Raw genomic sequence first — 25,280 nt, 5'->3', positions numbered from 1 at the left:
TTCCATAAATTATTTAAACTATCTTCTGCAAAGCACTAATTTCGAAGAGCAATACATTTTTAAGTCTGTTTATGCTTTAAGTCCTAAAAGAGCCATCTACCACTAAGATGTTTAAGGTCCCTTCCTCCTCCCACTTTAACTCAAAATATACAATCTCAGCACAGAATCATTTTAGATATATCTGCTGTCTTAACAACATTCCCTGTGTGTGTTATCTTATAATAAAAACTGAAGCTGAATACAGGTGAAAGACCAATAACACTGCTAAAACATGAAAAAAAACAACAAATTATATGGCAATTTGAACATACACATGGAGAAGTTAAATGAAGCATAACTAAAGTGAACAGTTACAAGTTTAGTATTTGGGCGAGCATGTAGGACTTATTGGTCTCTCCCTACTTAAAAACCAAGAGCTGCAAGAGCAGTAGACAAACTGCCAAGTTCAGCAGAAGCCTGTAAGATTTCATGCAATTGTTATTTTCAACATTACCACAATCAACATTTCCCTTCATTCAGAAGTCATCAAGTGCATAGTGGCAGCACAGATACAGACACAGACACCCAGCCATCTGGCAGCAAATGGCAGAATATTAAGCAAGAAAAAAAAATTTATATTTCCCATGCCACCATCAGAATCAATTCTGCAACAAACCCACAAAATCAGTAGATGCTAGGAAGAATTTTTGGCACATTGAAAATCTGAATGTGAAAACAAGTAATAGCTAGAAGGTTATGAGATTCTGCTACAGCATTGGTTAACAGCATGCCAATTTATTGCAAAAAAGGCTAGTTTTTGGTCACTTACGTATTGTGGAAAATGCATGCCATTCTGTTTTTCCCAGGGAGAACAATTACATAATGCAATAACACTGGATTAGAACAAGTACTTACACAACAGAAAATACATAGAGAGCATTTTAGTTCACATGAACATTCATTAACTACCTAAAATCCCTTGTATTTCCAGTATCTAATGGAAGAACATCTATACTAAAACACTATCAAGGTTGACGAGGGAAATTTAGTCTTTGGCATCATCACCTTACTTACATAATAGTTTATTGAGTGTCATCGAATAGTTTTACAAGTGTCATCAAAACATAAAATCTATCAGTAACATCAACAGTGCAAAATTCAGTGCATCCCATAAACAGGGTTGCATTGCATAATGTCTACCACAGAAAAAAAGCAAACAGTAATGAAAAGAGTTGGTAGTGTGACATCATTATATATTTTAATAAAACATCAATGAACGTTTAAAATTTAAAAAAATTTAAAAACCTTGACAGTGTTTAAGGATTAATTAAAAGGTTAGAAATGTAAAGAAATGTCAAAAGCAGCAGTTTATCTAAGTAGTGAATCACATCACTAGCCCTAAATGTTAGTCATTAAAAAGAACCTCTATAACATACATACAAATGTTTTAACAAAATCCTTAAGAGATGATATACCTTACCATATACAACACAGCACCATAGATATTGCTTCTTATCAACAAATTCTAGATGATTAGATGCCTATTACATGCTAACAATCTTAAGTCAAGTGTTATTTGCAAACTTCTAATACTTCATACAGATTAATACTAATTTAATACAAAATAAGAAAATATTCATTGTATTTTTATATCATCATTTGGATTTGTATCATTCCTCATATATTATCAATGTATAATTCACTCCTGAGGCTATAACATCTACTAACCTAACCTCCTGCCATCCCTAGTCAGAGAGGTGTGTTAGAGTGGGAAAAACACTGGATTCCGAGTCAGAAGGGATGGATTTCAATTTAAATCTGCTTTCTAGTTGCTTTGCACTTGAGAGAAAAAAAAAATTGCATAACTTTATCCTTACAGTTGGGACAATAGCTGCTCAAACTCCTCCAAGAGTGCACTATTTACAGACTCAGGATAGTGTGTGTGTGTGTGTGTAAAAATGTAAACTATTTAAATGCAAGGTTTTATTATTGGTGACGGTAGTGACCACTACCAGAGAAAAAGTACTGATTTAAAAAGGTGGCTAGGGCTTCCCTGGTAGCGCAGTGGTTGAGAATCTGCCTGCTAATGCAGGGGACACAGGTTCGAGCCCTGGTCTGGGAAGATCCCACATGCCGTGGAGCAACTGGGCCCGTGAGCCACAGCTACTGAGCCTGCGCGTCTGGAGCCTGTGCTCCGCAACAAGAGAGGCCGCGATAGTGAGAGGCCCGCGCACCACGATGAAGAGTGGCCCCCGCTTGCCGCAACTAGAGAAAGCCCTTGCACAGAAACGAAGACCCAACACAGCCAAAAGTAAATAAATAAATTTTTTTTAAAAGTAAAAAAATAATAATAATAAATAATAAAAAGGTGGCTAAGTTTCAATATTATTTTCCATTAATGAAGACTGAAACTAATAAAACTCTTTAATGTCATGTAAAACTTTAACAGCACACTATTTTTAGCTCAGCCCTATTAATTTTAACATACAATTAACCCAAGGAAACAGCAACAGCACAGTGCTCTGGAAGAGATTTAATAACAAAAAGTAGCTATAACAAGGATAATGTGGGGAGATCAGCTCAGTGCTTTGTAAGGACCTAGAGGGTGGGATGGGAGGGTGGGAGGGAGACTCAAGAGGGAGGGGATATAGGTATACATATAGCTGATTCACTTTGTTGTACAGCAGAAACTAACACAACATTGTAAAGCAATTATAACCCAATAAAGATGTAAAAAATAAATAAATAAATAAAATGAAAAAAACTTTAAAAAAAAGAACTAATGCCCCTGAAGGTATATTAAAAAAAAGTGGGCAAATGGGGATATATGTATACGTGTGGCTGATTCACTTTGTTGTACGGCAGAAACTAACACAACATTGTAAAGCAACTATACTCCGATAAAAAAAATTAAAAATGGAAAAAAAAAAGGATAACGGGGGTCTCTAACAACAACAGAAAGGATACAATGTGTGGCTTGTGTAATCAAATGCTGCTTATTAGCACACACTGTTGCAAGAAAGCATGTTTCAAATTTTTCTGCAAAAAGAAATTGGTTTGCTCCGACCCAGGGAGACTTACTGGATTGGTAAAACAGCGGCTGACCAAGGATAGGGGTACGGCGACAAAACTACTGTGGGACGACCATACCTTATATTAATTAAAACCATTAGAACTTCTTCAGTACTAGATGCTAACTCATTAATTATCATATACAATTAATTTTCCTTACTCATGGATTCTGTATTTGCAAACTTGCTATGCACTGAAATTTATTTGCAATCCTAAAATCAATACTTGTGGTGCTTTTAAAGTCATTCACATATGTGCGCAAAGTGGTGAAAAATTTGTCACCGGATGCATTCATTCCCAGCTGAGGTCAAACAAGGTGGGGCTGTGCCTTGTGTCAGCTCTGACATGAAGATGACCAGAAGATGGAGAAGTAGGGAACAGTGTAGTGTACTGCAAGAAGCTCTGGCTCTGGGGCCAGTTGGATAGGGAGAGTCTCTCAATTCAGGCACCTATTAGTGGGGATGCCTCAGGCAAGTCACTTAACACCTCTGGCACTCCTTTTCTCTTTTGTAAAATAAAAAAATATATAATCCACTAGAATGAGTTTTTTGTTTTGGGATTTAAGATTATAATCTATGTGAGATGTGTACTTGTACAGGCATACGCAATTAAAACTATACTTGCTTGGCTTTTGTTAATACTGTCATATAATTTATATAGTTGATTCTTATTTGCTGCACTTATATTCTTGAAGTCACCAGAACACTGAATTAGTGAACACTGCACCATCAGTGCAGCAGTCCCCAACCTTTTTGGCACCAGCGACGGGTTTCAGGGAACACAATTTTTCCTCGAGTGGAGGAGCGGAGAGGGGAGAGAATGGCTCAGGCGGTAATGCGAGCGATGGGGAGCGGCAGATGAAACTCCGCTCACTTGCCCGCCACTCACCTCCTGCCGTGTGGCCCGGTTCCTAACAGGCAGCGGACCTGTAATGGGTCTCTGGCCCCAGGCGTTGGGGACCCCTGCATTAGTGAACGCTGAGCCATTGTTGGGGGAAATATGTGTATGTGTGTGAATCTAGCAACTGGTTTAGTGTTAAGGTTATTTATTTATTGTAGATAAATAAATAATAGATTTGAAACCAGCAGTAGAGAATAGTGATTAAGAGAATATGCTCTGAGGTGAGGCTGCCTGGGTTCTAAAAACCCGCCCAATCTCTGTGATCTGGGCTTATTACTTAATAACCCTGTGTTTTCATTTCCTCATCTGTAAAACTGGGATAATAATAGTTACTACCGTGTAAGGTTAATTTGAGGATTATATAAAACAAAACCACATATTATTTGTTAGAATGATGCCTGACACAAAGTAACCTTTAAATAAATGCTAGCTACCAAAATTTACCTGGCAAACATAGTCAACCAAGCTTCCTTTAAAAGAAATACAAATTACTTATATTTCTAAAACTTGATAACAATCTTTCCACTTATGCCTTATCACTATTTTAAAAACATTTTCATGTTACACATTTACCTATATCATTCATGTTAGTATACAATGAGCTTTTCCAACTCACCATTGTTGCAGCACTCCAAGCAGTTGTCGGTGCAACCTTTGGTTGCCAGTTAGATCCTCCAGTTAGCTTCTTTTCACCTGGCTGACTCCAATTTACATCACTTTAAATAAATATGAGTGAGAATATTAAGTGTGTGTAATTATGAAGTCTCTTTACTATACATTTAGCTTGAACAGAGCATTTAAGATGCAGATGACATCTCTACATATACTTTCTTGAGAGGAAAGCCTAATCAACCTCTAAATGGCACACAGGGAAAGAATACAAATAAAACGCTCACTTCTTAGTGGTTCCATTTCCAATGCCAAGATCTAGGACAGGAGAAAAAGAAAGCATTTAAAAACTAGACTAATTTTTATAAAACAACTTATTTTAAAGATTAAAGAATACAAAAAATACTTACTGCCAACAAGGTTGGCTAAGGAAGAATCCAAGTCATCAGATACTAACTTGTTAGGTGGGAGTTTGGCAACAGGAAGACTCTGGTTCTGAGAGGCCACTGTTGGTTTGAGAAGTCCACCTAGTTCATCAAAGCCTTAAAGTTACAAACAGACGAAATAGGATTTGTAAGGAACTTTATGGTGCTACAGCTTTCTAAAGGAGGTCTCTGCCTTTTCTCCTCGTTTGTTTACTGGAGAAGTCCTCCAGGAAAATGGGCACTAATAAATGCTCTTAAGTGGAAAAAGGAGAAATCCACCATTTCAAATCCCTTCTCTGTGAAAGAGAAGGGAATGGAATTAATCCTTCCCCTCAGCTGACAAAATTTTCTGAAGACTCACTTATACCTGAAGTAATACAGGTAAAAAATATATCTCTAACTTTGAAAAAAAAGTTCCTTTTAAGAAATAATATTTTATAGACCTTTTTATACTCTTCAAAGTGGAGAATGTAAGGTATATGCAAAACAGTATATTAGAAGCAAGTGAAAATGAACCATTAGGTTATCTCTTTTCCTGTCTAAAAACAGCTAGCCTAAATTATACATAAGAAATAGCTAAACTACACTCAAACTGCATAAAACTATCTAGTAAAGTAGAACACTGCTTAAAAATAAAAATAAATAAATAAATAAAATAAAATCCCTTAAGGTTCTCTACCAAACGGTAGAAGGTAAAACAAATCCAATCAACAAACCACCAAAGGACTAAACGGCACAACCCAGAAATACTAGAGAATATGAAAAAGAAAGTCACCAAAAACGGGGGTTTATAAAATAGGAACAATTGGTTTCTATTTCCTTTATCCTTTTCCCCAGCAAGATAAACTCCAGAGGAAAAAGTCAAATGTGTCAAAAAATATAATCATAAGACCCTACTAGTGCACAGAAAACCATGAATCCCTAGTCCATACACATTCTTTATAAGTTGGCGTCTTACTTTTCTATGTATACTTACGATAACTAATTGTGTATTATAAAATTAACAACACCTCAGTATATTTCTTTAAATGGCTTGAGTTTAATTACTACACTTACTACCCCATGATTAAGAATACAATTTGGTGCCAACTTTATAGGAACTCATCTTTACAAAACTTCAAATTACCAAGACGTTAAATGGAAACTCGCCTCTACAGATTTATAAAGTTCTCTTAAGATGACTAAACAAGCATACTATAAAACAATAAAAAGCCCCTGAACCCACAACTCTGATATTTAATTATTCTAGCTGTTCATTACACAGACTGCTTCAACAAGTCAAGGTACCACAGGTCATATTTTCCTAGTTTTCAAAAAAGCCAATTTCATTTCAGTAAAGGTAAAAATTAGAGTAAAAGGTACAGCATTCTACACAGAGTCACTAGCAATTTAGCAGTCTAATCTGAGTAAAATCTCTTTTTTTCTCTCTTATTTAATAGCTCTGGGAGAAACAAAATCTATCCAGATTCAAAATTGCCACTAAGAAAAGAGTAAAGGCTAACAGTCCCTTGAAGCTTTCTTCTAGTGGCTGGGGGAAGAGGGACCACTTCTTTGGCTACCCCAATTTCATCTATTTACACATGTTAAAAGGACCATTATCTGTCCTTACACAGACTCTAAACTAGAACATTATAGTAATGTTAATAAAGCAATTTTTTCTTACCCCCAGAATCTACAATAACGTTGGTAGATTTATTTCCAAACACAGATTCAAAGTCAACATTAAGGCCAGCTGAAGGATGTGGCTGTGCAACTGGAGAAGGAGTGAATCCTAAGAAAAACCAAAATGGAAAAAGCTCAATTCTTTAATAACTCTACGTCTACAGCTCTTTAATAATGATGACAATAGAATGGAAAAAGCAGTAAATCCCCACAACAAAAAACAAAGCCAACCTTTCAAGCAAAATGCTTCCTAGACTACCACATCTCTTGTGATTACATTTTCCAAAACAAAATCATCCCACTGACTAAGAAAACTAACAAAAGAGCAAGTGAAGTTGAACTACTAGTTTGTTTCATTACAGAAATAACATTTTTTGCTTATTTTTTACCTTAAACTTGTAAGCTGATGGTAAAAAACCAAAAACATCTAAAATTCTAGGATTTTGCATGAAGCCAAATTTAATTTAAGGGATCATTTGGGAATAAAGTATTCTGTGGTGCTTTAAAAAAATATGAGTCTACTTAGTATCCCCCAAGTCTTTCTCCCTCTACCTACTCACCTTCCATACTTCTCTCTCCTTCCTTCCTTTCTCCCTTCCTTCCTTCAGTGGTTAATCAAAAGCTATATGGTTTAAGTTAATTTGAGAAGTGACAGGACTCTGAAAGTTATAACCCACTAATCCTTATGACCCCCGCTTGTGTCCAGATGTGTTCTGAATATTAAAAAAAAAACCAAAAAACAGACTATTTTCAACACCCAACCACCCTCTAACTTCAACTTAACTACTTCCAAAAGTGGAGCTGACATGTATAATCAAATATACTCATTTACCTAACTGCTCTGAAACACCAGAAAATTTATTCTTTCCTGTCCATGTTACACTGATGGTAGTGGCAATAAGCCAACAGACACCCAGCTCATGCTGCTGAAACCAGGCAATGCGAGGTAAACGTTAAGATTTTCAGTTGTGTGAGGTTGTATTTTGTGAGGTGAGGCTCTGAATTTCCAGAGGCTGACAAGAAGAATTAAAATCATCTAAAACCATTAGGGCTGTCACATGACTTGGGGAGCTTTCAATCACTGAGTATATATCCAAGTAGAGAACAGTCTAGCAAGGATCACAAAGAAGGAATTCTTTTGCTTTGTGGAAGGCTGTAATAAATGGCTCCTGAATTCTCTTCCATTTCTAAATTCTATAAAGTCAGAATGTTAAAAATTTTTTAAAAGTCTGGTATTAGAAGATTAACAACTGTATCATTAACGAGAAGTTAAACTTTTGAGCCCTAAACATAGACTCTCTCTCTCTTCCTGTCCCAACTTTCTGCTAAAGGACTTTCAGTCTGTAAGAATCTCACTTTGAACTCTTAATGTATACCACCAGGATATAAAGAAGTACAATAACGCTGTACTAAAAGGACTAATCTTAAAGAAAAACAAAAGGTAGAACAAGATTTGGTGAGAAGTTCAAGTAGGTCCTCAAAGCCAGAGAAGCCAGAAAGCAATGACTTATTATTAACAATGACCCACACAAGCTGGTATACATCAATGATACTACTTTAAAAGTAGCATTTTACATCATAGTATGAATATTCTGTAGGGCACAAAATTTTTTAAATGTACAAGTTTGATCTTATTCCATAATTATTTAACCCTTAAAATACTCTTAACTCAAAGACACTGGTCATACAATGAGAATACAAGCACTATCAAAACATAAAGTAATTTAGTAAATAAATCTGACCATTCATCAAAAGGCTCCTAGAATTCTATAGATATACTGATTTAACAGCTCTTTGAAGTGTACGAACTGCTTAAGAAATATACCATGGGCTTGATGGTTCTTCTCATAACTCCTTAAAAAAGAACAGATGTATCTACTCAAGAAAGACAAAAATCTATCATGCTTAATTATATGCCCATGCTAAACCACCACACATAGCATTCTTTAAATCATCCTGGAAATAACATCTGAGCTATGATATCATTCAACTTCAGAAAACACAGGGAACAATAATTTATAAAGTAGGACGGCATACCAATTTCTCTTTTCCCTTGCTATCTTGTCCCAAATTCTTTCTAGAATTTGATATTATCAGAGATGAGCCTATCCTTTATAATAACACAAAAACAACTTCATTACTTTCTGTAAAGAGAGGAGCCATCTCCTGAGGTCCCTAGGGGCACCAATCTGTGAAATTATATTACTGCCTAAAAGTATAAAAGATTTGAAAAGATATAAAGTAATCCAGAGCTAGTACCTCAAATTTTAAAAGCTTTTACATAGCAGAAGAATAAACTAAAAGAGAAATTCTTAATAAATTATAATAGCTGATTAGATTGTCAACCTTTAATTTTTAAAAGTTACTTAAAGCAAAGTTACAGAACTAATACCATCATTTCAAAAGAGCAGATTTAGGGACCCCCCCCCAAAAAAAGATGAATAGGCTATCAAAGTTAAGGTTAATTTTATGAAATAATCACTACATTGAACTGCCTAACTCTTTCATTTCACAAAGCCCAATGAAAACTCTGTCACTGAACAGCTCCAGCTCACAGATTAACATTGAGAAACCACTGTACTACAGGGCAAACCTTGAGAGGACAATAGTAAGGTGACTGAAAGGCACAAGATGAAAAAACTTTTGGGACAGAAAGGCAATCCAAACACCTTTGAGAAAAATTGGCTGGGTTGTTTAATAGATTTTGGTGGTAGTTCTGTAATAAATAGGCCTCATTCTTTTTTGAGAAAATTACTGCTACTATTTATTAAACATTATGCAAGGGCTTTATAGATAGGTTATTATTTAAACCACACAATAACACTATGAGACAGTTATTATTATCCTCATTTTACAGATGAGGAAACTAAGAGATTAAACAACTTATCCAAGGTAAAATAATTAGTAAGTGGCAGAATCAAGACTTAAACCCCAATTTCTTTGATTCCAGAATCTATTAAGGGTTTGTGGTTTATCCTGAGTATTTCATCTTATATAAATTAGTAGGTAGGAAAATTAGTTTTTATTATTATAGTTATAATAGTTATATCTACTTATCAGGACTCTTCAAGTTTTATGAACTTCTTGAGCTTTGAAATAGCAAATACTGGGCTAAAAATTAAATAGCCCTTGGCAATTTAAAAATCTGTAAGCAATACAAAAACAATGAGTTTTCAAGATTATATCTGATGATTAAATAATTTAGGTAAGAAGTACACTACAAGTATGAAATGATCTGCATACACAGATAATTGCTTTTTTTTTTGGCCTCGCCCTGCGGCATGCGGGATTTTAGTTCCCCGATCAGGGCCTGAACCCTTGCCCCTGCAGTGGAAGCGTGCAGTCTTAACCACTGGACCACCTGGGAAGTCCCCACAGGATAGTTCTCAATACAAGTAGTTTTAATGATAATTCTGTGTCAGGCATTGTGCTAGATGTTATACAGGCATATATGTACACCTCATTAACAATCCTGCAAGACATTATTATCCCAATTTTCATAGTCTTAGAAAGGTTAAATACTTGCTTAAAGTCACACAGGTAAAGGAGTGTAACTGGAATTCACACCCAAGTTCACCATATTCCAAACATTTTCTTTCCGTTAAATGCCCTCAACAATTCCATTTTTAAACACTTTTAACCATGTCTAATTCTTACTGCCAGTCAAGAACCTCAGTTCTTCAGTTGTGTCAAACCTACTTTTTAATGCCAACTTAACTAAGGTAACAACTCCTATACACAAAAAAATTCAGCTGGATTTTGAGGTCTTATTGCTACCGCACTGGCCTAGACAGAATACATTTGGAAAGATACAGATCAAATTGGTTACACCTTCCTGGAAACTACTTCCCATTTCTATGGCCTTTGCATAGCACTGGAAAAGCATGCTTCTTTCCAGTATAATCTCCCTTCACCTGTGCCACAACTGTTCAAATCAAAATTATCTGCCATTCTATCACTAAGATCTATACACAGAGCTTTAAATTCCATAAGCTTGTAATATTAAAATGTTATAAACTCTTCTGAAAATTTGAAAGTTTTGAGAATGAATAAAAGCAGGAAGATGACAGGCATCCATTCATAAAACAATCGTGTTTAATCAAGGAAAACAAAATTAAGCAAAAAACTACCTGTTCTTCAAAACCAAGTACTTTTTTTCTTACCAACTCATTTTAAGGAAAGCAACAAAAAGAAACCCCTCTTGCATAAATGAACTGATAAATTTTAGAGATTACTGTTACCTACCTCCAAATAAACCAGCTACAGTAGAAGGCTCATGGCACATAAGGGTAGTATTACGATAAGCTTGAATACCACAAAAAGAATCTGACAAGGCATATAAGGGGGGAAAAGAAAGGACAGGAAAAAAAGAAAAAAGAGAAAAGTGAGAAAGTGAGGAGGAACAGTTAAGAGTGGAATGGAGTAATTAAAAACAAACAGAAACAAATAAAAACAAACAAAACAAAAGAAAAAACAGAGGAGTCCAAGCCATTGGTGTTCTTCAAATTACAACTTACTAAAAAAAAAAGCACTTAAACCTCCATTATAAGTACTATATTTAAAATATATATATAAATAATATTCACAACAAATTTTTAAAAATAACCAATACTGCATTTCTTTAGATAAAGAAATATGAACCAGTTGGCTTTTTAGTCAATACCAACATGTCTTCTTTTGCAGATGAGGAAGCAGGCCTAGACAAGGTCACAAACATGTTATAGCTGGGACCACAACCCACTCCCCTTGACTTACAAATTTCAGTATTCTTATAGCTTTAATGAGGACAAGCTACCAAGTACACTGAGAACCGTATCATCAAATCAAGGTTCTCCCCTGGAAGGGTTGGAAGGTATCTACATACCTAACTCTGATTGTTCTTGGTCGTTCTTAATCCTATAGAGCAGGGGTTGGCAAACTACAGCCTGGGGCCTATTTTTATATGCCCATGTGAGCTAAAATGGTTTTTACCTTTTGAAAGGGTTGTTTTTAAAAAAAAGAAAGAAAGAAAAAAGAAAAGATGACGACTCAAAGATTTTATGCATCCTATAAAAGCCTAAAGCATTTACTATCTGGTTCCTTACACCAAAAGTTTCCTGACCACTGTTCTAGAGCACTATCCAACAGAGCTTTCTAATAACAGAAATGTTTTATAAATCCACACAATATGCATATATGTGCATATGGTACATTATGGTAGCCACTAGGCACATGTGCCACTGAAGAATGGAAATGTGGCTAGTACAAGTGAGGAAGTAAAATTTTTATTTTATTTAACATTTAATTTTAACCTTTAAATGATGACATGTGGCTAGTGCTAATTAGACGATACAGTGCCAGGAATGGCACACCTTGGGTGGTCCTCTCATGCTCTTACTACTCTGAGTAAGAAAGTATTGGAATTTTTATTACACAACTCTACTTCTCAGGAACTTTCAACTTGCATTGAAAGACTTATAAAAAGCCTCTTCTAGGACAGGCATCAACAAACTACAGCTGCTTGTCTTTGTAAATAAAGTTTTACTGGAACACAGCCAAGCTCATGTGTTTATGTCTTGTCTACGGCTGCTTTCATGCTATAATGTCAAAGGTGAGCAGCTGTGAAAGAGATTGTGTGACTCACAAGCCAAAAATATTTACAATCTGACCTTTTAAGAAAAAGTTTGCTGACCCCTATTCTAGACTAACGCCTAATGGTTTGACATCAGTGGTTTTTAATTTCCCCTTCTGCACTCATTTTCATTAAAAAAAGAAAAGTATTTAACAAGTTTTTTTTCTCTAATGACAAAACTTGGCAGATGTGATTTTTTTTTAAGTATACTTCATACTTTCATTTGTATTATTTGCCCTCAGAAAGAGGAAGATAGGGTTTAAATGAAAGTCTGCACTTCCATAAGGGAAAGAGCACTGCAGAGCAAAGCTGCTGTCTCCTGCTTTAGGCTTTGCTCCCACTAGCTGGGTTATCTTGATTAACTTTTCTAGGACTCAGGTGATGCATCCATAGAACGGTAATAATGTTCTTTTACCACTGTGAGAGTTGAGAGCTGGACCAAACATTCTCTGCAGGTTTTTGCAAACTCTAAGTCACCAATTCTATGATTTTAATTTTCAAATGGACCGACTGACCTTGGAGTATATAGCCATCAACTTTACTAATCTGCTTTGATTTCTGGTCTTCCTCTTGCCCCAAATTATAGGCCTTAAACTTAAAAAACATTAGGAATATGACATTTCTAGTATATTCCTCTTATTACAGGCTTTCCTTGAAAAGTCAAAATAATAATTAACTCTCTCACATGACTTTTATATTTTTTACTCTGTTTTTGTTTATGTGTGAAATAGCTACAACCTTCAGCACTTAAGGTTACTGCCCTCCATTCTGTCCCTCTTCAGGGGATACAGATATGACATCCTGAAGCCCATGCACTGCTCTGACCTAAAAGATCTAAATATATAGTCCCAAAGCAAAGATTATCTGTTTCATATCCCCAAATTAAGGCAACTGACTTAAAAAGATACAAACAGCCATATTTACAATATACAGACTATTCATATTCAGTAAATATGAAGAAAAGATAAACCTAAAAAACCACTACCCCAACAGAACACTCCAAAGATAACTCTAGTTACCCCTTATTACCAAGCAAAAAGGCACTCCATTTGATAAATTTCTAGAGCAACAAAATGTATAATTTAGTTTCAATTACTTTTTATATAATTTTTAAATGTATTACAGTATAATAAAGGAATTATTGCAACCAAATATTACATTTTAGAACTATTAGACTAGTTGTATAACTGGAGCACCTGCCTTGAAACTTTCTCAGATCTCCAACTACTGCTTTCTAGTCACCTTCCATCCTCCCCTCTCTCAGATATATCTAACAGAATATGGCCACATGATCTACCTAGGGTACACAGATGACTTTCTGCATGCTGCTTTAATCAAAGATTTAAATTTGTGTCACCTTACGCTGTTTCTTTGAATTGAATAAAAGCAGTTTTCATCATCTTTTAAGGGGGTTTAGCATCTTTTTAGCAGGATTCAAAAACATTTATTCAGTTTAGTATGTACTTAAAAACTTATTCTTCCTTGTACAACTTTGGTATGAAATTTTGCCTTTTTACAGATTTTTATACCACAATTAAGACTATTCAGTCAAGTTGCTTTTCATTTTCTACTTTTCACCCCAGGCTAACAATGAAATGAGACCCTTAAGATTGGACAGAGGGTATAGTGGGTTTTAGACAATATAAAGTTGTACCATTATTTGAAATTAAAAAGGGAAAAAAACCAGAAAGATTCAGAAAGCTACTAAGAGTGACAATCACCCTCTTTCTCAAGCAGAGAGGGAAAAATATAAGCACATATAAACACCTAACTAAGTTTAAGAGATGTTACTCCTTCAATCAACTCTCCTAATAACTATCTCTCTGAACTAATAAACAGGATGTAGCATGTGAGGCTACAGTATGATAGAGAACAAAACAAAGTCCAATTTCAAAGGAAATTTTCTTTCCTAAAAACTTGCACTAAATAAAATTAGGGATATTGGCATAAAAAATCTCACTACACTATTGCTGTTTAGTTTACTTTAAAATTTGTTATTAAAATACAAAGTAATTATTGCAGTGCTTTAAAAATAATGGATACGTTAAAAAAATACTTAGGCAGTATAAGCATTAATTGGAAAGAAAGGTTAAATGGTACTTTACCAACAAACATTTCATGAGTAGGTGTCCTAGTAGTAAAAGTGGATACATCTGAAGAAATGGGAGGGTGAACATCACCACTACTTTTTGTGAGGAAAGGATTTAAGCTTGGAATGGCATCATCAACAGCATCTACAGTAGCAGAGAAAGGATCTGTGCAGTCCAAGTGCATTATAGCAAAATGAAGAAAGGAAGTAAATTAATTAGTATTGTAATCAGTCAAAAGATGCAACGTGAAAAGTAGTAGCTATATTATTATTAATCTAAATGCAAATGATCAAATCTAATCACCAAGATAGAAGAAATACATTTAACATATTTCAAAATGAACCCTCAGAAAAAAATACTTATGTGTCCGTAACAACAGTAGCATACGAAGGCTAGATCTGCGTTACATCAGAAAGCCAACAGTCATGTAGTTAAAAAAGAAGATATGTAAGAACAAAAACGTTTCTATAAAAGAGCCATCTACCCTGAACCGTGTTCCCACCCAAGGTGGGAGTGTATCAGTTCTGGTGGCATAGCTATGTTTACACACATAATTGATATAAATAATTAATTCAAATGTGGAATAAGCAGTATTTCAAAAGCCAAAGGGAATTAGGGGTTTCTAACATGTGAATATAAACTCTTGTATAGGTTCAGATGTAGGAAACAAAATAATAAAGACGAAGAAAAGGTCTAATGATGGGAAAGGAATTTTAGAAAAATTAAGAACAGAGACAAAAGACTGGCCATCCCAGTAGACTGGGATTAGCTTTGAAGGCCTAACTATGAGTTTTAAAGCCTAAATGATTTGGAAGGAATAACAAAAGTATTGTTCCCTACTAGAATGGTACCAAATATGTACTTTATTATCAAATTTAGAATCACGTATTTACTATACCTATACCTCATTCAAGATAACTGTCACTGTAATGATTGAAAGCCATTCATCATACTTTAAGTAAATGGGGAGAAGAAAAAATAAAGAGCAGCGAAAATATAGTGTCATAATTTTTTCTCTTATAACACAATTAAAAATGAAAAGATATTCCTGTACTTCCAACCAGCGCCTGTTCTTGCCTCTTCTAGTCTAGTTTGTGGTCCTTAAGAATACAGTATTAAGCACTGTATTTTACTCTAAGACTGTATGATAAAACAATAAGGAAGCAATGGCCTAAGGATCAGCTTCTGCAAAACAATATAGGCACACTTTATCCTTAAAGTCAATAAATTCAAAGCTAGTGTTCCACAAATCCTGCAACTGCAACTTTAAAAAGAAAAATATCAAGATAATATTGAGGTCATTGTATGAAGTCCTACAAACATCAAAACTCACTGATGTACATTCTAACTCAAATGATCATGTTAAACATCTTTCCCACCCCTCCACTTCTCAATAAATGGAACAATGGGGGAAAAGAAACAGAAAAAATAATTCAGAAATAAAAAGCAGAAAATAGTCAAAAGCAGAAAATAGTCTAAAACAAGATTCACTTTTTTGTACTAAAATAAAAGTGTAACGATGACCGCTCTAACTCCTTCTCGTATAAGAAAGAGTTGCGTTAAGTTTAGAGTTGACCGTTTTGGTTGAAAGTACTACTTTTAAATATTTGATAGAGGCATGGAGTTTTTAAAGTACATCATACTTTGTTGGACAAGTAACACAAAACTTCTCTCTGGTTTTCCATGCAAAAGAAGTCATGAGAGAAGTCATTCAAAAAGAGTACACACATTTCTACAACAGATCTATTAGGTTCATGAGAAAAGACATGTTTGGAAAAAGTTACTAGTTATCTGCTATTCTATTGATTGGCACTTTTTACCTAAGCACTTAGTATCAATCATTTCCTATTATATGAAACATCCTAAAGAAGAATATGCAGAAATGCATTAAGTGAATCTGTATATTTAGATCAGTCAGACAATAAGAAAAAATAGCTCTTAATCTACCTTGACAAAACACTACTACTATGGGTAGCAGATTAACATCATTTAGATTAGATGATGATTTTTAAATCTAAATGTTAGTCTACTATACCATAAATGATTAATTCAAATTCATTAAAGATAAAAAAATATAGTAATAATGTTATAGCTATTCCAACTTAAACTGTACTTATCAGACTGGCAACTCTAAAATTCCTTATACTTTTAATAAATACTTTTTTCCATTATTTTTATCATTTTTCACTTGAAAGTTTAATTTTATGTTACATTAGAGTCATAGAAAAATAATCCAAAAAATTGAAACAAAAATAGTACCAGTCATATTACAGTCTTGAGGTAAATATTTGATATCTACATTCATTCACAGAAAATTGAGTGTTTTCACAGTGTTGTGTGTCTCATGCCAGCTGAGGCTAAAACAAATACAACTTCAGAAAGGGTCATTCTTTTTTGCCTGAATTAAATTCTGAAATCTTGCTTAAAATATACAACGGCATACTTAACCTGGTAATACTGTATATTTTTAGATTTGCTGTAACTCGAAGTTTTCAAGGTGATGAAAACTGATATCTCAAGATATTAGTATTCAACACCAAGTGCTTGTTTAGATGCCAGACCATTTCTTGAAAAATCAAAGGCTCACGAATAATGCAATGAGAGAAACAGGAGAGCTTGTGTTCTCTCTCTTCAATGTTCATTTTTAGGTGGAACCTTAAAATGCCTCTCACATTAAACATACGAACTTTACCTCCTCTTAACTCTGTATCACTAACCTAGCTGTGATTGGGAATACACATTGTTTCTGTGGTGCTTATGATAAGAACTAAATTAAATACCAAATCTGTTGTTAACACCCATTTTTAGCAAATGAGAGCAAGGAAAGCACAGAATAAGATTTTAGAATTATTAAAAAAAAAGCATACCTTTGTTTTGTCACATACTATAAAAAAGCATGATGTAAAATGCTACATATTTCAAATGTTCAGGTAAATGGTTAACGTCAAAAAAAAATGCCTTTTAGAATTTACTGTTATGATCAAAGCTTTTTATATAAAAGATTTATCTTAGTAACTTTAATTTTAAAAATAAAGTAAAAAGTCTTAATCTGAATGTCATGGTGAACAATACAATGACTAGATTAGGAAGTATTCAAATTTCTTGGCTTAAAATACTCTTCCACTATCCAATTATGCAGAAGTCAAAACTCTGAAATTATCACCAACTCAGAAACCAAATATCTTTATATGAAATATAAGACAAGATTTCATTCTTCTTAAATTGAGGGGTTTATAGAAGATCACTGTCCTTTCCTCATATGTAATTGTAAGCTTTTGGAAAAACAGTAGTCAGTTGCTACTGCCTCTGCTCTCAACTGTACTTGATAATACTTTTTTTTTTCTAAACAGTTTAACAGTGTCACTTGGACACAGCAAGCTTAATGTTAAAATATGGGAGAAATTTTGATGAAAATAGTACATAAACCAAAATAACCTAAAATAGAAAAGGAAATCATGATTAAATGTACTCCCACACTGTATTCACACACAAATTGCCATGGAATATTTCTTCTAACAGAATATAAAACAATTTTTATAGGCTGAAATTACTTAAAATTATTCTCCCACAGTAACAGTCTATCTGCCTTCATATACGAGCTCAATAATTCCAAGCAGAAACTTTAATTTGTCATTGTTAGAATTAATTGTACATGGTATCCAGACGAAACAATTTCACAGCTCAGTTTCATTGAAATGTTATATTAGTTCTCATTAAACCTTCTGTAAAATTTTTCATCTATCTAAAAATATAACTTTTCAGCCTTAGTTTTAGAAAAGCTGGTTTGTCTTTTTAAAAGGTGAGCAAGCTAAAACTGCTTAAACGGTCATGTTAATCCTACTAATGTTTCCTAAAGCAATTCACAATAAGCAGTAAATAAGCATGTAAGTTTTGGCAGATTAAAAATCCTAAAATTGTAATGACCATTAGGATATTAAGAAACTGCTTTCTTAACCTTAATTTGCTGTCTACAGATCATTCAGATAAATAATTCTAAAATATTTACTGACTTTAAACTAGCTTATCACTTTTAGAAATTACTCCCAGATCTTAAGATTTAGCTAAATTAAACTAGCTTTCAAAATCAATTAGTTTTAAAAATCAAGTTATGGCTCACAAAATTAGTCTAAAAATCTAGTATTTTAGTGTTTCACTATTCCTGTTCCCTGCCCTGTCTTGAACCAGAAATAACCTGTCCCCCAAAAAAGAAAATGTCTAATCATTCAACAAATATTTACAAAGTACATGTTATATATCAATAAGTATTCTAGGCATCAGGGATATATCACTCAACAAAATATTTTAGAGCTCTTCCCTTCACATAGTTTACATTCTATTATATAAAATATAGTCTTAAGAAATAACTATTAAAAAACCCCAAAAAAGTTATTAACTCAAATCATTAAAATAAAGATGAAAAAGTCTAATACACCATAAAAACTCACTAGAACAATGAATCCCGCTATGAGAAGTAAGCCAGTCAATTCAGATTTTACATGTGAGCCAACATAAATTTTAAGGTAGCTTGCCATTCTCTAACGGTTCTCTAGACAGTGTCCTTCCTCAGAGTATCTTTCCCTCCCAAATAATTTTTCAGTGTTTATAAAATAATATTGATACTTACATAAAAACAAACAGAAGTACCAAAACCAAACAAAGGAAATGATTTGAAAACATACTAAATGTCTAAGCAAAACTGCTTAAAAACTGACATGGACTAGGCTCATTCCTTCAAAGATGCCAGGTCATGATCATTATATGGTCACCTTAAGATCAAATAACTACTCAAGGTGAGCAAACCTTCCTGTTGGTACTAGGGGAAAATTTCTTTGAATACCAAAATCTTACAGGTCTGAATTAAATCAACATTTTAGATACAAGTAGCATAAAGTCTGTCATGACATTCCTGCAGAGAAGATAGTGCACTGCCTGATAACACCATCCGAATTTTATTAGAACTTTATTAGATGAGTTTTCCCCTCTGCAAGTAAATTTTTTTCTATACCAAAGGTAAGATAACCATTACACGTTTTTGGGTAATAGAACAGAAATTCAACACTGAAAGAATGATTTCACAATTAAACATATATTTGGTCCTTTTTCATCTTCATTAAACTTCATTTCATAATTTAATTGAACATACATTCCAAAACTGCATTTATAAATGAATGGAAATGTCTTCAAGGGGCAAAACAACTTCACTGTCATATTAATATTTTTCAAGTACTCATGTATCAAGTGTAAGGCAAGTAAACCCCACAGAATGGGGAAGGGAGATGCCTATACAACATACAAAGTAGGTTCATTAATGCTTACCTCCCCATGTACTTGCTACCTGAGAAGCAGCTGACATAGGAAGTACAGATGGGTGAAAAGTTGGCTGTTGCAAATCCAGCAGATCATTTGGTAGCTTTGATGTGCTAGGAAGATATTTTGAAAAGATGCTTTATTTATTAGATAAACTTTGCTACATTAGCCACTCCCCTCATCCACCCCAGTAAATAAAAACATTAAAAAGAAAAGTGAAAAAAAGTCCCAATAATATAAATCTCCAAAGGAAGAACAGGTGCAGCAAGCTAACAGCTGCATACCCCTCATTTAACAGCGTATTTCTAAGGAGGCCTGGAAAATTATTCAAGTACCATATCTTAAGTTTACATAGGATTCAAATAATAATAGCCCTTCTGGAAAGAATCAATGACTTCCCCAGGAAAAAACTAATTTCTTTATTGAAAAGAACCTAGAACCTAAACAACATAATTTTAAAATATGAAACGTCATGGCAATTAATTTTTTTTAAAAAAATTTGTTTTCTTACTCTTCATCTTCAAAAAACTTCAATTACATTTGCAACACCAATACCCCTACAAAGTAAAATACCTGTTAACCTTACCTTTATTGCTTCAAATATCAAACATATCAACAATACATGGAAAAAATTATACATGCATATATGATATAAATTTATAACAAAGCCATCCCATTACACAACTCTAGGGGAGTACTACTTACGTAATATATTTCCTGTTACACGATTAAGGAACAACACAAAAAAAGATCCCAGTTTCCATGAATTGAGGCATTATGTGTATCTCAGCATAGATTATTTTTAACTTACACTTACGCAAAAACAAAAGTTTTGAAGACATATCTTTCAGATGTAAAACATAGTTTTATAAGTATATAAATCAAAATACAAAAGCATTTAGTGCTTTGGGGAAAAGTACAGAATATGCAATAAGCATTCTGTAATAGGCTGTTGGTTTGTCCTCAATTACTATTAAAAAGGTGAAAATGTTGAGGGTATTAAGGGAAATAAAAAGATTAGTTCTTTATCTAATAATTTGTTTCATCCTCAAACCATCAACATTCTTTTCCATTTACCCCCATCCCCCCACCCCACTAAGACAGACTCCTTTTTAAGGTCCCTAAGTGAAAAACTTGACACTTAATGGTTCAATGTTATTGGGGACTAAGGAAGGTATTATACAAAAATCAAAACAAACAAAAAGATAAAGCTGAAAGAGAAACACATAGCTAAATTCAACATCTACTAAGACTTCAGGGAGCAGGGAGCAGCTGAGTTAGTAAAAGTTACACTGAGCTGTGACGGGAGTCGGTAGGTGGAAGGGAAGACCGTTTAAGGATGAGTTAATAAAATAAACAGCAACAACAACAAAATCAAAGAAAAACAAGCAAACAAAACACCCCATCACTCTCTATGTAGCATTTACCATGCACTAAGCACTGTGTTAAACCCTATACTAGTGATCCTGTGACCCTGGCAGAAATGAAAATTCTTGGGCCTTACCCTGCAGGTGGGGCTCAGAAATCTATGGTTTAATAAACCCTCCAGGTGATTCTAACGTTAGGTAAAGACTGAGAACCACTGACCTATACCATACATTATCTTGCTTGGCAACTGAGGTTTTTAAAAAAAAAAAAAAGAAAAGAAAAGATTAAGAAATAAATGAACCAGGATTCAAACCAGAATCTGAACTTCAAATTTCTCTAAACCACTCTGAGGTAAAACATAGGAGGAATTTAGAAAAATCCAGTTATTCTAATTTGCCTGGAAATATAATATTCCTATTGTTAAGTAGCTTGAAGTTGGGCTGGTAGGCTTCAATACCATAGAAATCTGGCAACTAAACTCTTATTGTGTTCCAAATTACTGAGTTTAACACCAGGGACTAGAAATGAAAAACATTTAACATGTTATACACAGGGTCTTGAACCATTAGACACTTCACAAATGTGTTTAACTATAGTTAATTTTTTTTACAATGAAACGTTTGCCCAGATAACCCACCAGCTTTCCAATTGGTATACCACCACCTTTCCAATTGGTGTAAGTCTATCATTTAGCCATATCCCACTTCTTAAATATTTGAAATATAAAGTCTATCACTTTATATTTAGCTATTATACCACTACCACCATTTATCACTACCTCCTTTGTGTGAATTTATGATTACAAAATCATGTATCAAACTAAACCTGAAAAACTCTGCAAAATTTCTGTTAGAAGTCTTTAAGCCTAAGTATTCAAAGGTAATCATTAACCACTCCACCTACCTGTTAGAAGAACTAGGGGTAGAAAATATGTCAATGGCTGGTGCAGTCACTATACCCCCTGCTGAGGTGGATACAGGAGAGGCTGCGGTTGTTAAAGAGGTATGAGGTTTCTTTGCAAGTTCTTTTAGGCGCTGTTCCTGTTGAGAAAGGGAATTACCATAAGGAATCCAGAAACCAGATATGTTTGTATGGCCTCTGGAAAAAAAAGGCATTTTCTAATTTTGTTTTGATAGCAGAAAGGTATTCTCTGTTTTGCTAGCCACTCAATGTCAGGATGAAAAATTAGACTACTGAATTTCACCCCATTTGTACAAATATTTATTAAATACTGTTAGTCTGTACAGAAGTCCCAATTACTTTATGAACTCCTATACTTGGTTTTCCAAATAAAGAGAATGCACACACCTACCTTTAAAGCTTTTAAACGAGCCTGTTCTTCCTCTAATGCTGCCTGCTTTTCCCTTTCATCCACTTTGGTAAGAGACAGGCCAGTGCTTGCCAGGGAAGAGACTGCATTGGAAAGTGTTGTCGCCCTAGGATAATCAGACAAAGGGAATTTGGTTTTTTGCCAAACATTTATTTCACTGGTTATGAAATGGTCTAGCAAGCTAGCCATGGATAAGCACCATAATTATGAAATAAACTTATGGAGTCAAAACCCATACTTCAGATGAAATATTCTACCCACTGACCTAGAGGATTATTAGAAATTAGTTGATCTACACATACATTCATTTATTTTTTTAAAGTAAGTGTTAGACTTTGGAAAGGGTTCACAGTAAAGGTGAGGGACATTGCCTCTTCCAAGCCCCAAGGTAGGGAACCAATGCAATTAGAGAAGAGCTTACATACTTCTAGGAAAACCCTGATGTGTAAAAAGTATTGAATTTCTCATAGGAAATGATCTTCTGCTAATTTACAGCCTGGGTTTGGCAGTACTACTACAGAATACTAAAACATAAGTACCAGCAATAAATAATGTATGTCTAGGTATGTTTCCCTTATAATAACACCCAAAGATGTCATTCCCAGAGGACCCACAGGTTCTCTCAAAGGAAGATCAGTTTCATTCCAGTCACTGGTCCATCTGGCACCCCCTTTCCGTCTGCTACTCTTTTGCCAAGCTAGAATTTTCTTTTCAAACATATTATATATGCACAATACATCATCCCTTACTGGTGGATTCACAGCAAACCACCTCGTTTCCCTTATATCAAAACCTTATCCAGATCATAAACCCCAACATTTAATTCCCAAATGTTAATTCTAGGCAAAATAAACAAGTGTGGTAAAGAATTCTAACAGGAAACTACTCCTCAGTGACTGCTATTAATTTTCCTTTTCTCACACACCAAACACCATTAATTTCTACTCTAAGCACACAAGTGGAAAAACTAAGTTTCATGTAAAATAAATTTTATAAATGAGCCAATATAAAGATATAACTCAGAAGACAAAGGAAGAGTAATACTGTAGTGAAGAAATACAAGAAACCCAGAATATGTTATGTTAAAAAACATACGAAGGGGCTTCCCTGGTGGCGCAGTGGTTGAGAGTCCGCCTGCCGATGCAGGGGACACGAGTTCGTGTCCCGGTCCGGGAAGATCCCATATGCCGCGGAGCGGCTGGGCCCGTGAGCCATGGCCGCTGAGCCTGCGCGTCCGGAGCCTGTGCTCCGCAACGGGAGAGGCCACAACAGTGAGAGGCCCGCGTACCGCAAAAAAAAACCATATGAGGTAAATCGGTGTACCTGAGCTACCTGGCTATATTTTTCATTACTTTCTCAAATAATCAGGCCTTATAACTTGGTTTATACTTCTAAAAACCTACTAGAAAATTCAAAGAACAAATCGGCAATTAAAAAGCATTAAAATCCAGTAATGACATTTTCCTTTACAAATTACTTAAATTTTGTTGCTAAAAAAAAAAGTTCTGAAACAACAATCAAAAAGAATTCTCATTATACTTCATACAAATTTCTTCTTCATACTGCTAAAAGGAAATCTTCAGAAGAAAACATGAGAATTACTCAAGTTACTAACCAACACAAAAATCATGTTACAAGGTCAATAAGCGATGATCTATATTACTTTCAATTTGCTGGTCTTGGTCTTGGAAATCAGCTAAAAGTCTAATAGAATGATTAAAATATGTCCACAATCAACCCCATGAACTGGCATTAGAGAAAGATGATGAAATCTTATGTCAGACATCCTAGGTTTGAGTCCCAGAATTACTACTGCATACTTCACAGGGCTATTGTGAGGGTTAGTCAAATCTGTAAAAAAAGGCATCTTGTAATTATAATACACCATATGAACCTATGCATTTCATCTTCAAGAGAAATACTGACATTATGAACACCATTCTAAACCACGTAGTTTTCACTGTCATATTAACAGATGCTGACATTTACTGAAAATTAGGAACTATCCCCAAAACTTACATGTGTTAATCCTTAACAGCTCTGAGGTTGATACTATTATTAAACCAACTTACAAATGGTTAAATCAAGATAGAGAGAAGTTCAATAACTTGGAACTTCAGCTAGACCCATCTACTTTCTCAGAAACATCACTACTGTTCTTTGCCCCACAAAGAATAATGTACCTGCTTGCAGCTGTAGAATCTTTGATTTTCTTTCCTTCCAAGGAAGCTAAATGTTGCTCCAAAGCATCAAGAAGACTGCTGGGGGCCTAAAATTGTACAAATATTAAGACTTTCTTTCATCAAAATAAATCAAGTATTGTCTAACACAGGAGAGCAATAAAAATAAATAGGTATATTCCTCATGATCTAATTAACAGTGCAGTTTCAGCCACCTAAGAATGACACTATTATTTTTATTACATAAGCATGACCTGGAAAGGGGTATTAACAAACATAAAGATATAAAAACTAAGACTATGTGAACATGAAACATTAAGAGAATCTTAGAATTTTCTATATTTAACTTATTTAAATTTTAAATAGAAACACAACCCTAAAAATCAGACATACTGTTGAGCATGGTCCTGGTACTTAATAACTACTCACTGAGTAACTGAAAATGTCCAAACACTATTTCTGAATAGTTATTGACAAATGAAACTGAAGACTAACATCAAGGAAACACAAACTGAAATCACAGTGAGATATAACTTCTTACCCACTAGAATGGTTAAAGTTAGATAGACTAGTAATATCAAATGTTGATGAAGATATAGAACAAATGCAACTGTCATACAATGCTGGTGGGAGTACATCCACCTTGAAAAAAGCTATGGGTTTTTTTAAAAAAATAAAGTTAAATATACAACTACCTTAATTACCCAATTCTATTCCTAGCTATTTATTCAAGAAAGAGACAAATGT

General features: G+C 34.3%; 1 protein-coding gene across 13 annotated transcripts in view; it reads right to left on the bottom strand.

The window, feature by feature from the left end:
- PICALM (phosphatidylinositol binding clathrin assembly protein) overlaps window positions 1–25,280 on the bottom strand; it is a 102,334-nt gene that overhangs the window by 16,824 nt on the left and 60,230 nt on the right. For 3 of the 13 annotated variants that reach the window (XM_082627103.1, XM_082627099.1, XM_082627110.1), the window contains 10 exons: window positions 24,537–24,622; window positions 22,336–22,459; window positions 21,927–22,063; window positions 19,665–19,768; window positions 14,364–14,513; window positions 6,649–6,756; window positions 4,971–5,102; window positions 4,848–4,878; window positions 4,568–4,667; window positions 809–832 (listed from right to left, as the gene is read on the bottom strand). In XM_082627103.1, coding sequence (XP_082483229.1) covers window positions 809–832; window positions 4,568–4,667; window positions 4,848–4,878; window positions 4,971–5,102; window positions 6,649–6,756; window positions 14,364–14,513; window positions 19,665–19,768; window positions 21,927–22,063; window positions 22,336–22,459; window positions 24,537–24,622 — 996 coding nt within the window. The remainder of the gene's footprint in view (window positions 1–808; window positions 833–4,567; window positions 4,668–4,847; window positions 4,879–4,970; window positions 5,103–6,648; window positions 6,757–14,363; window positions 14,514–19,664; window positions 19,769–21,926; window positions 22,064–22,335; window positions 22,460–24,536; window positions 24,623–25,280) is intronic. The other 10 variants (XM_082627104.1, XM_082627105.1, XM_082627109.1 and 7 more) reach the window with 10 other exon arrangements.

This window comes from Mesoplodon mirus (genome assembly GCF_964341445.2).
Source record: "Mesoplodon mirus genome assembly, chromosome: 7".
NCBI classification, from domain to species: domain Eukaryota; kingdom Metazoa; phylum Chordata; class Mammalia; order Artiodactyla; family Ziphiidae; genus Mesoplodon; species Mesoplodon mirus.
This window is presented reverse-complemented; position numbering and strand designations above follow the sequence as displayed.